This window comes from Hippopotamus amphibius, chromosome 9, assembly GCF_030028045.1.
Source record: "Hippopotamus amphibius kiboko isolate mHipAmp2 chromosome 9, mHipAmp2.hap2, whole genome shotgun sequence".
Taxonomy (NCBI): Eukaryota; Metazoa; Chordata; class Mammalia; order Artiodactyla; family Hippopotamidae; genus Hippopotamus; species Hippopotamus amphibius.
Window position 1 is genome coordinate 124,138,117 of NC_080194.1, and position 12,562 is coordinate 124,150,678.

At 42.7% G+C, this 12,562-nt stretch overlaps 1 protein-coding gene across 2 annotated transcripts in view; it reads right to left on the bottom strand.

Annotated features, from left to right (window-relative positions):
- The window catches only part of CREBBP (CREB binding protein), a 125,629-nt gene that overhangs the window by 35,548 nt on the left and 77,519 nt on the right, over window positions 1–12,562 (bottom strand). For both annotated transcript variants that reach the window (XM_057747476.1, XM_057747474.1), the window contains 9 exons: window positions 9,428–9,670; window positions 7,909–8,011; window positions 7,448–7,594; window positions 6,414–6,531; window positions 5,708–5,879; window positions 5,360–5,404; window positions 3,153–3,277; window positions 2,355–2,543; window positions 539–955 (listed from right to left, as the gene is read on the bottom strand). In XM_057747476.1, coding sequence (XP_057603459.1) covers window positions 539–955; window positions 2,355–2,543; window positions 3,153–3,277; window positions 5,360–5,404; window positions 5,708–5,879; window positions 6,414–6,531; window positions 7,448–7,594; window positions 7,909–8,011; window positions 9,428–9,670 — 1,559 coding nt within the window. The remainder of the gene's footprint in view (window positions 1–538; window positions 956–2,354; window positions 2,544–3,152; window positions 3,278–5,359; window positions 5,405–5,707; window positions 5,880–6,413; window positions 6,532–7,447; window positions 7,595–7,908; window positions 8,012–9,427; window positions 9,671–12,562) is intronic.

A 12,562-nucleotide genomic window follows, 5' to 3' on the forward strand; every position in this document is an offset into this window, starting at 1 on the left:
GAATGGGTAGATCTGAGCCACAGAAGTGTTAACCTGGGCGTGCTATTTTGTCATGAAAAAGAAAGGGCTTCCAGCTGGAAAACAAGGCAGATAGGCAAGGTCAAAGTACATACAATTAGGAACCTGACTTGTTTACCAAATCCTCATAACTACTAAAACTCAGAAGACCTCAATCTAGGACAGATTATGGGGGACGTACTGCTCCTGTGGACAGAAAGTTTAAAATTCTAGGGAGGACCCATGTATGAGTTCCTTTAGTTGTTGATTTCTACAAACTGGTTTGACTGGGGAAGATAATTGTAAGCCATGTCCTGCTAAAACATGGAGCCAATGTTGGAAACAAAACACTGCTCGTTATGGTTCCATTAGGTTGCAGATACTTTTTGCAACTGCACCAAGACCTGCAGCGACTTCATGACACTTTCCTTTTTTTTTTTTTTTTTTTGGGTCTTTGTTGCTGATTTTTTTCTTTTCTTTTTTTTTAATGGGCAAGTTCTCATCTAACAGTCTTGGTCAGAAGACAGGCCGAGGGGCTCACCGGTGTACCAGGAGGCTGGGTGTGCACAGGTGTTGGCTGCTGCTGCGACGACTGAGGGGTGGCCACAGATGGAGGCTGGACTGGGGTCTGAGGCTGCGGGGTCACCTGGGCCTGGGCTGCCGCCTGGACCGTAGGGGTGCTCTGGGTTTGGCTGGCACTGGGCACTGAGCCAGGAGTCGGGGTAGGAGTCTGCCCGGAAGACGACACAGGAGTTGATGGCTGGGTGGGAGCTGCTGGCTGGGGAGGGGTCATCCCAGGTGCTGCCGGATGCTGAAGAGATGGCATGCCCGCAGCCGTGGAAGCAGGAGGTGGAGTCTGGTGCAACGGTGACTGTGTCACTGGTGGGCAAGGCAGCTGGCTGGCCTGGGGCCCAAGCATGTTCAGAGGGTTAGGAAGAGCAGCACCAGGCACCTGTCCCTAACAGATGGAAAAGAGTGTGTTAAAATCATTTCCTGCATTTGAAAATATGGCAATAGACTTCAAGAATTAAATGTATGAAAATCTAATCATGGTTTCTTGATGAGGTCTGCTAACTGCAAGGGAATGTTGCATTTGCACAAAGTCATTGTATCTGCACACTTAAAGTAATGTGCACTTGTTTCTCATGCTTTGATTCATGTAAACGTAGAACTCTCTGGCTGAAACGAACACATATACACTCCACTTACTAATCTCCATAATTTCCACCCACAGCTCAGACCACTGGAAAAGGTTATGTCTTTTTTTAAAAAATGAGTTATTGAAACACTGAAATGTTTCAGCACCATGGTCCTCAACTAGGGACATGCTTCAGAATTATTTGTGGATCAACTAAAAATCTATTCTGAATCACTGGTCTAGAACAGGGATCTGCAAACTACACAGAGTCCATGGCCAAATCCAGCTAGCTGCTGGTTTCCATCAATAAAGTTTTATTGGCAGGTGGCCTCGCCCACTCACTCCTGTGAATGCGCATGAGTGTGGCTGCCTTTGCACCACAACAGTGGAGTGTAGCAGTTCAAACGAAGACCCCGGGCCCACAAAGCTGAAACTATTTAGAGGACAAATCTGATAACCCCTGTTCTAGAGCAATAGAATTTATGGAAATTAAGAATTAATAAGTATTTACTGAGTAAATCTAATGTAGTCACTGCCTTTTATTCAATGTTACTTCATGTTAAAAAATTAAATAATGAATTTTATCTTTTGAAGGATGACTTGGCCTGTTTTAAACACATGTACGTTTGTACACAGCAGCAATCTGATGTACTCTAACAATTAACAAACAGGGAGAAAAGGCAGTAAAATGAATGGAAAATAGTTCTTGTCAGCATTAGATTGAATAATTAAAAACACATTCAACAAGAACAGAACTACGCAAATGATCCGATTAGCTGGACTTCATCTGGGCAGTTCACACAAGCAACAAGATGCAAAGACCAAATCATGAAGAGTGAACTCATGGGACCTTTCCTCACTCCCTCTTTAAAATCCAATGTCTCTCAGGATCACATGTGAAACTTAGAATTTAAAATACACAAATAAAAACCAAGAAAATGACAACTAAAAACCCAAAAACCAAAATACAAAAGCACAAAAACCAAAAAAACCACAATCCATTCCTCTTTGGTATGAAGTTCACCCCAAGATGGTAAGAGTAATTCCAAACAAGGTAAAAATGACGGAATAGAATGGGGAAAAAAAAAAATCAAGAGATGCTAGTACGTGAAATGTTTTGTCTAGAACTCTAATTTCTGTGAACTAGGACATGCTGATGTCAGTGGAAAGCTGGGGCTGCATCACTGTAGGTGGCTCACAGCCCTAATGTGAACAGTACCTGTGACACACCGGCCTGGGCTGCCGGCTGCCCCATGCCCACGCTGTTTACGCTCAGCGTGCCGCTGGAGGATGGGAACTGGTTCTGTGGCAGGAACTGGTTCTGGGCAGGTGCCTGGGCCATCATGTTGTTGGCGTGTGCACCCATCATGTTCGGAGGCTGAGGCATTCGCGAAGGAGAAATGGCCATCTAAAAGACAACAAGCGTCAGACAACAAGAGTTCAGAGGGCTTCAATGGCCTGAGTCTTCAAGGTAAACTAGAAGAGACAGAAATGTTTAACTCCTCCTCCCTTGCAGGAAGGGACCCACCACTCACTAAGACCTACTGGCTCCCAGGCACTATGCATGGTTTTCATGCAAGGTCTCTGATGAGCCATCTTCACATAGTCCTCTGAAGAGAAATCAATAGTATGCTATAGTTTAAGTCTCAAAATATGCCTTTTATGAGTTCTCTGAAGCGTAGAAGGCAACCTCAGGAGAGGAAGCTCTGAGAGTCAAGAGATGCTGACAAGTCCCTCTCAGACACATATCTGAGGCTGCCAACCCTATCTTCCACCAAAGTCACAGGTGCCTATGAATTTGTCATTTCAATAAAAATAAGTAATGGTCAAATAATTCTTATAGTAATAAGGACAAGAGAAAGACAAAGAGGGAGACAGGAAGGAAATAAAGAATAATCCAAATACAAAGGAACAAGTACCACAGGATTCCCAGACAATCTGCAAGTTTCCTGCTGAGAGAATCTTCCTTATTCGAGCAAGGCCTTCTCAGCACAGCTGAGGCAAAAGAAGCACTTACCCCAGGAACGGAGCCCATGCTATTCATCGGGACAGAGTGGTTCATGGGGGATGCCGCACGAGGTCCCATGGGAGCTTGTGGCAACTGTACATTCCCCAAGGATATTGGGTTAAATGAATTCATCCCTGTAAACATACCCACAGTGGTTCGTTAGGAAAAGCACCCACAGAAAAACAGAATGACAACTCGCCAAATAAATTCTAAGCCAAATAAGACAGAACGCACAGACAACATACACAATTGAAAGCAAATCACTCAGTTAATCAGAAAAGATGGTTAAGTGACAGACTGTTCATATCCAGGAAAGATGACACCAATGCAGTAGTGGTGAGGGTGGCAGGGTGGGGTGGGTGGCAGAAGGCAGAAGTCAGGTAAGCCACAGCACACGAGGCTGGAGCAGTGCTCAGCACTGAAGGGTCCAAGCGACAAAGCAGACAAGGGCAGCATGGGAAGGTGCTCCCATCATCTACGGAGGAGGTCAGCTAAGGCCAGGGCACTCATCTGAGCCAAGCCCTCAGAGCCTTCTGGAGCACATGACTCCCATCTCCTCTCCTACAGGAAACCTGTTCCCATCACCCCAGGCCTCCCAGCTCTTTGGCTGGGTTTACATTTATTGTTATAATCTGGGTTAAGACTCAAATCATGGTTCTTAATTTTGCAAGTACATTAAGTGTTTAGAACGTGCACAAGCATTGGCAGCTCTCAACCTCAGTCTCCTCTCCACAGACTGGAAAGATCTCACTTTCACGGCTACCTTGGCCTTCCCAGAGGTGCCACAGCATGAACGACATCTCACTAGCCGCTACGCGTCTCCAGACCACGAGTCTCTCTCTCTCTTTGTAATTTCCCACAATACTCTGTAAGCTCTGAGCTCAACATAAATGCTGATTCAATAAGTCTTAGGCCTGACGCTGGCATTTAACAGAATCCTTGAGGCGCTGCCTTAACACTGTGTAGCTTGAGAGGGCATCAAACAACATGTGCCTCCCTCCGTAACACCAAGAAATGTCACCCTAAGTAACCAGGCACCAGCACAGGCCCAGGACTTTCTAGGAAGCCTATAATACAAAAGTGTCCCACTCTCCTGGAGGGTTTTATTAACAAGAGAAGATTTTATTAAATAAGAGAAAAAGATGTACAAAGAAACAGCACCACAAAAGGGCCCTCTTTACAGACCCAGACGTGCTGGTAAGGGGGGCGTGTGAGCGCATCTCTAAAAAACTCCTCCTACTCTGCTCAACAGCCACCTCCTCAGATCTCAAAGCAGCAGAATCTTCCATGTCATCCCCGACAGCACTCAGCCACTTTTCTAAAGCTCAATTTCTCTGACTTCTTGATTTCTTTCACCCTTCATGTCTAGTCCACCTAAACAAGTCCCTGAAAAGTTTCCTCCACAATATCAGTTTATCTACCAGGTCTTTTTCAGTATGCAGTACAATTACCATGGCTTTTAAAATGACCTCTTCTCCCCTCCTGAACTACTCTACATACAGCAGCAAGGCCCTGCTTTGGAATCTTCTGGATAATGTCACTACCTTATTTCACAATCTGTAAAAACACCCCACTATTCAAGCCTCAATTTGACAAGAGCTGTGAAAGTTTTGAAATGACCCTCACCCCAAAACTCCCAAACTAAAATAACTGCTTCAACCACCATCAACAAAAAGACTCAGCTTGAGAAAGAATCTTTGAAAGTTGTTCAGAACAGCTGCCAGTAGCCCAGGATGACGAGGGTTCTCAGAGCACAAACCCTCCTCGGCCATCCCCAAGCAGGTGTGGCACTTATGCTCACAGGGCCGGCAGCAGCCCCTGCACTTTCCTTATCTCACCCCCAACAGATCTCCTGCCCCAGGATGGGCTCGATGCTCTATTTTCAGGCATTCAGAAATGTTTCTTTCCCCCACCTACAACACAATGCTTTTTTTGGGAGACTTCCTAAGAGTAATGTCTTCTCTTGTCCATCCAAAAAAAAAAAAACGTTAACTCCTACTCTTGATCTCCTTGGAGAGCTTTCCTAGGATCTCCAAACTTTCAAATGCAACAGATAACTCAACACCTGTGAACATGAACTCTACTTAGCAGCAGAAAGGAATGGAAGGAATAAGAAGAGGAGCTACACAGAAATACAGTGGGAAGAGGACAAACCAATAAACTTTGTGGCTGTAGAATGTTAAACCAAAATATGATTCACAATAATAGTTAAATACCTTGAGAAACCTGCATGCGATTCACTGGCAGAGGCATGGGCCCATCTGTAATGGCAGTAACAAAAAGGAGGGGGAGAGGGGGATTATTTAAAATAATCCTTCAAACTTAAAGAGAAAATCAGGTCCAAAAGTGCTGTGCATTCTGATGCCAGCACACCCTTTAAAGCGCCTCTCCATGAGAAAGGCTCAATATCTAAACACAGGCCATTGCAAAAGGTCACAGCCACTACCACACAGTTTTCAAAGCACAGGCTTCCCAAGAATATAATTCTATATGCTTAGAAATATACACCAAATGTAGAAGGAAAAACAAGGAAACAGACTAAGGGCTGGAAAGGAAGTCCTTACTTGGAGGTCTCACAGGCTGTGCCTGTGGTAACCCAGGAGGCTGCGTCCCAGGGGCTGGTAAGGCCGGCTGGTTACCCAAGATGCCTTGTTTGTGTAAACGCGATCTCCGTTTTTCTTCTAGTTCTTTTTGTATCTTGTAGATTTTCTCTGCTAGCAAGTGATAGTACTCATCCTAAAAAGCAATAACATTCAATACTAGTTATTTGTAAAAAAACAAGTGATCTGGTTTTGCATGTTCTAACAAACTAATGAACTTTTGAATTAAGTACATTAAGTACACAGGTAAGCACTCAGCACTTCTAACTGATAAACCAATACCCAGTGATGTTACAGGACTTATCAGACAGGAGGTACTAAGTGGTCATCACAGTTCATCCCACAGCTGAACCTTTTCTTGGATGCTCACTGACAATGGCATGACACAGTGTAAGTGCTATAAAACAACGCCACTATAAGGTACACCCACGGATTAAAAAAATTTTATATACCTCATTTACCACTGTAGCAGAGACATTTGTACTTCGTAGTTACAAAACAAGAGTTGCACAGGGACCTCATGTCTTAACTGGGAAGTCCTCCTGGCCAGTGTCCTCAAGCGATGAATCTACCAGACTAACAGATGTCCCCATTTCCAGACCATAAGCCAGACAGATGAAGTTACAGATCCCACAGCTACTGTGCAGCTGGAACACAAACGGCAACCTACCCTGCTGTTAGCAGACTCGTACATGTCCCCTTCCACTTTCTTAGCGTAGGCCACCAGGTTCTCCATGCGGCGATCCTTCAGAGCTGCAGGGTCAGGTGTCGGGAAGATGGCTTGCACACTGAAAGGACAACATGCACTCTCAATCCACTCTCAGTACAATGTCAGTATCCCGTCATTTTATACGTGACACAGAAAGAGAAAAAAATTGTCTACCCATGGGTGCAATACACTGCGGAGAGAAACCCCCAATCTCTCTCACCTAGTTCATGAATACACAAATTAAGTCACTCTCTGGAGACGATGCTGACCTGTCAATTTATCTACAAGTCAAACACACCAATATTTTGCTATTAACAATAAGTGCTGGACCATCTCAAGAATAATATGATTTTGCAGGGATATGTGTATAAAAACAGATGATTGAACTTGGTGTACCCCCCCAAAAATAATAATAAATTTTAAAAAAAAGAATATGATTTTGAATTCCTAACTTTTAAACTACTTATAAAAAATTTTGATTAAAATAATGGAGAGAAAAAAAAAAACTCCAAGGAAATCAAATTAACTTCACCTTCAATTTAACTTCAATAGCTGGAGAAAGTTAACTATTAATTTCCTATATGTTAAACTGTATGACAGTAGTGTCATGCCATCTGTATTTACTAGGCCCAAATTCCTCCAGTTCTAAGGGATCTCTACAACTATAATCTTGAGCCATAAAATAAGGCTAAGCTTCTGAGCTAATCCCAGCTCCCTGGTGTATCCCATAGCTTAGAAAACAGGTCTGGCCCCCTGAGACATGGGTCACAGTTCACCTCCCTCTGTAGGACCCACTAGAGATGCAGGGTCTGGGATTCTCTGGTCTCCCTAAATAACCAAGTGACCCCCTTCAGCTGCTAGGGTACGATCACCTGGGGCCCAAGAGAACACTTAAGAATTAAATCAGACACTGATAAAACTGCAAAACTGTCACATTGTCATCAGTCACAAAATGTTTACATGACACGTGAATAATGGGTGAGGTGGCCACGTACAGTTTATGCACTAGATGGCTCCGCAGGTCCTGAGTGACATGTTCGTGCCAGCCTTTCCGAACGCCAGTGCTGGAAGGAGGTGCTGCTGTAGGTATAGTGCTGAGGGCTCCAATGCTTCCAGAGTTTGAGCTGTCATTCATCAGTGGGCTAAGGGAAGAGTAAGAACACTTCATCCCACTAGAAGAGTGGCTCAAACGCGATTCATCCAACTAAGGTTCTTCAATCACATGGAACTTTAAACAAGGAAGGAAGGGAAGAAGGGAGGGAGGAAGGGAGGAAGAAAGAGAAAGAAGGAGAGGGAAAGAGACAGAGAGGGAAAGAGAGAGGGAGGGAGGGAGGGAGGGAGAGAGGAGAGGAGGGAGGGAGGAAGGAAGGAAGAGCACCACACAAAAAGAATCAAGAGTTTCCTGTGGTTCCCAGCCCACTGCCAGTTGCAACTATCAATGAACCATGGGTCTTACTTGGTGGCTCCAAGAGAAGCTGGAAGAGCTGATTCTGAAATCAAGTTTGGTGGCTGCTGATCGGTTGTTATTCCTCCTGCTGGAATGTTCATTGGGTTATTTCCTTGAAAGACAAAAAAGAAATCAACCAACTCCTAAGTTACAACATACACTTCAAAGTCCTGATAACAGATATATAACAAGTCACATACAAATAAATGATTCTTGTGAGTTATAATAATAAATGCTATGGCCGGAACTCTGGGAGTTATATCATCATTACTATATTTTCAATAACAGTGATAAAATTGTATAAATTCAGTTGCAGTCTCCTTCCCACTGCACTTTATAACCAAAGAAAGGCATTTCTATGGAGGCTGGCTGGCATGAGTGCTCTGTGACTGCGGGAAAAAACCAGAAATGATCCCATCTGCAGTTTCAGATTTTGATTCTGGCTTCATTAATATCATGATCTAAAACAAGTAAAGCTAACCTGTCACAAACATGTTCATCTTTTGTCTGTTTGTTTGCATATCAGAAGAGAAAAATCATAGAAATTAAGTGCAGGTGAAGAAGATAAAAGGTCAATTTGTCTATATATTCATTCTAAAGTAAGAAGGTGAGACACAGAGAGGTTAATAGTCTTGTCCCAGATTATACCACCAATAGGAGTGGAGTTAGATTAGAATGCAGATTTCAGGGCTTCAACCCAGTCTCCTAGCCAGCAGAAGTTAGAGCTGCATTAGAGCAACTGTTTCCCAAAATGCAACAAATGAGATGTCTTTAATTGGTCATTTTTAAGAGTAATTTTTAAGGTTAAAATAAGTTATTAGGAAAAGAATAAAACTAGCACAAAACCTTGATTTAACTTGCTCACATAACTGTTTGGCTTAAGTCTAAGTTTAAAAGGACTATGTCAATTTGAAGAAAAATACTAAAGAAACAATATGCAGAGATGGCAAAAATTGTGGAGAGATGTGACCAAATGACCAAACACTGACAATTAATGGGTTGAGATGACACTAGCAAATACTAATCCACGGAGAGGTCTAAGACAGGAGAGATTTTCTGAGATTGCTGTTAACTTGCCCACATCCAGGCTGGTCACCTCCAGCCACGAGGTAACCCATAACCAAGACATGGTAGGAGCTGCATCCAGCCTCAAGTTCTTCACCAAATAAATGGTCTACCAAGAGTCTATGCAACTGGTACAACCCTACTCTAACTTGTGAGATTCTGTATTCCAAGCCATATGAAATGCCCTTTATGAAAACTGTCCAGACAGAAGGGACAAAAATGTTGGTTCATTTGCAAATGCTATTCATTTTCTAAGCCTGTGACATCTTCTGTGCACCCGACATTTTAGCCTTTTCCTGTAAGTTTTTTATTTCAATCATTTAAAAGATACCATCACCACAGTATGTACATATATCAACTTGAATTTAAAGTAAAAACAGTAACTGAAAACAGCCTTGGGTTCCAGGAAGACTTGTCAATGCTGCATGTGGACAGAGAAATTCTTGAGAGTTCTTTCACCTACCCAAGGGGTTGAGAGTCCTCATCTGCTGGTGAGTTTGAGGCTGTGCTGGTTGCTGGCCAGGAACCTGAGGCTGCAGCTGCGTCTGGGGCTGGTTCAGGTAGGGGAGTCCAAGAGCAGCATATGCTCGTTGCATGGAGCTGGGGTCTATGGGATTTGGGTTACTTAAAGAAGTGGCATTCTGTTGGCCTGTGCCAACAGAACCAATTGTGTTTTGAATTCCACTAGCTGGAGACCCCAGGATGGCTATAACAACAAAGAGACAAACAAAAAAGATAAATAAAAGGGAGAAGTCCACAAATGATTTAAAAACTACTGAAAAACAAGTAAAATTTTATCAGAAGACCACCTATGTATGTCATGAAGCACTGGAAGAAGGCTACTAAGACAGAAGCTGTGCAGAGAGAAGGATCCCATTCTATTCATCTATTCTGCACAGCAGTAGCTAAAGAGCAAAAAGCTGAAGGAAAATTCAAGCTTCTATGTTAGAAAACAATGGACCACAAAATCAGCGATTACCTAATCAAAATCAGCATGTATTAAATCTAGAGACTCATAAGAAGTCAGTTCTGGGGAAATAGCAAACATGTGATGACAGAAAGTTTCTGATTATTTAGGGGTTATCAGCCACCACTGAGAGGAGCTAAGGAGCCCCTCCTGCTGCCGCTCCTCTGGGTCCTTCACTGCTCACCTGCACAGGTTCAGAAGGATTAACAGAAGGAGCAGAGGTGATACCTAGTTGGTCGGGTTTGTTACTTATTAGTAACTTAATTAAGATCTACGACACGATCTTCCAAAAAACAAAACAGCACTTCCTTGAAACTGTGGTGTACAGAGACCAGGAAACACCACACCTTTCTCTCCTACAAGTTTCCTACGCAGGAGGGCACCAGGTTGAACTCCCTGCTATGTGAAGCTGTTCAAGAAACACCCTATGTGACCAACGGACTATCTAGCTGAAAAGAGTGACAAACCGAGGCATGGTGTCACCTCAGCACCGCTGCTACTCAGAATTGACTGCTGAGATGCTTCGCCTCAGCAGCCACGGCCCGGCCTGCAGCTGGCTCTCAAGGTGTTCTCTCCAGCTACCATTCTTCCAGCCTAATCCCCAGAGACTAAAGGAAAACCTGTGGCAACATTAACGGCCCCATTCCCAACGGCTTCAAAGTTAACAGAGATGGCCCCAAACATCCATCTGTCTGTCCATCCATCCAAATGTCCTCATTTGGTGAGCACTGAACAGATGGCAGGAGTTTTATGTCATACCATTTATTCTTATTCTTAAGAATTCCTTTCTTTCCAGCTTCCCAAAACTTGAGTCATGTCATAAACAGCAGCTTACAGAACTGATGCTATAACATACGATCTCTGATACATAAAACGCTATTACATAAACAGATTTGTCCTGACATGCTATTAAAATATCTTCTTATTAAAGAGAGTAAACAAAATAAATTTAAGAAACTAAAACAAACAAAAAAACAAAACACTATCACAGGGACTTCCTAGGTGGTGCAGTGGTTAAGAATCCACCTGCCAATGCAGGGGACACGGGTTCAATCCCTGGTCCGGGAAGATTCCACATGCTGCGGAGCAACTAAGCCTGTGTGCCACAACTACTGAGCCTGCGCTCTAGAGCCCGTGAGCCATAACTATTAAGCCCATGTGCTGCAACTACTGCAGCCTACGTGCCTAGAGCCTGTGCTCCGCAACAAGAGAAGCCATCTCAACGAGGAGCCTGCAAACCACAATGAAGAGTAGCCCTCGCTTGCTACAACTAGAGAAAGCCCGTGTGCAGCAAAGAAGACCCAATGCAGCCAATTAATTAATTAGTTAATTTTTAAAAAAGAGAAAAAAAAAAAAAAACAGTAAGGGTTTTATACCCTAACTCTAAAACAAACAAAAAAACACTATCACAAAGCCTTTCTTTAAAATTCAGACCATTATGCATAATAACAACATTCTCACATTACCATCAATGCAACTATAACATAAATAACTCAAATACTTACCAGTTACTTAGTTAAACTGAAATGTGTTAGAAAAAAAAAAAAAAACCTTGATAATTACACATTCCATACTATTAACTTTTCTAATAAGGATATTCAGATCTCAAGCTCATTAACGCTCGTTAGACACAATTACACACACCAAGCACATTATTATAAATGAAAATCAATTCCCAGGGTACACTTTATGACAAGTATGTAGCTGAAATAAGTCATGTATAACACCTCATAAAATTATTTTTTCCTAATAATTAATACTCCACAAAACTTTAAACACATGCCATTGTGCTCCTGAAACTGACATGCTAAACTTTCTAAAAGAACTAAGATGTAAAAAGGAAAGCGATAATGGTAGGATGATTTATTTTTCTATCACCTTGTCGTGTAAGAAAAAATAGACCCGATCTACGTTGATATATATATTGATCAATTGTGGAGAGAGAGGAATCTAAAGAAACAAGGTATACGTGGCCTTCTGCTTCTGCGTGAAGATCGATTAACAACAACTTCTTCCTGCTATAATCCACTCGCGTCCACGCTTTCCCAAAGGCCATCCTTTTAGCCAAAATTCCCCATCCTAGGACGAATGCCATTCCCAAGCCCAAGGCCACTTAAGGGGCAGCCAGCACCTCTCATGGAAGCCGTCGACATGTTAAATGTATTTTTTGTTTGTGTTAAAAGCATTTATGTCCTAAATGTAAACATTACTGTATTTTTTATTTTAAAAGAAAACACATCTACCTGAAGATAAGCATTTGGTAACTGACATTTCTAACAATTTAGAGACAAAGGAAAACAAAATACAAACAAATAAAAAAGGTCTGACATACATGCATGGCCCAATTTGAGTCCAAATGCTGCTATGCTATAACACAAACACTTCAGGGTTAGGAAATACAGGCATTTCCTATGAGTGTGACAGATGATTGAAAGGAAAGTTATCAGGTAAAAGCAACCATAAACTCTAAGTTTTGTGAGCTCAAGATGCTCTAGCTCTTTGTGAACATCCTCCTGTGGTCTCGGGCAGTAGTTAAGTCTTCCCTGAATTCTGCCAGCGCCCACTGGGCCTCCACTTCTCTTTGGGCATCTGCACTTTCTGCCCTTGCTCACTCACTCACTCACTCACTCA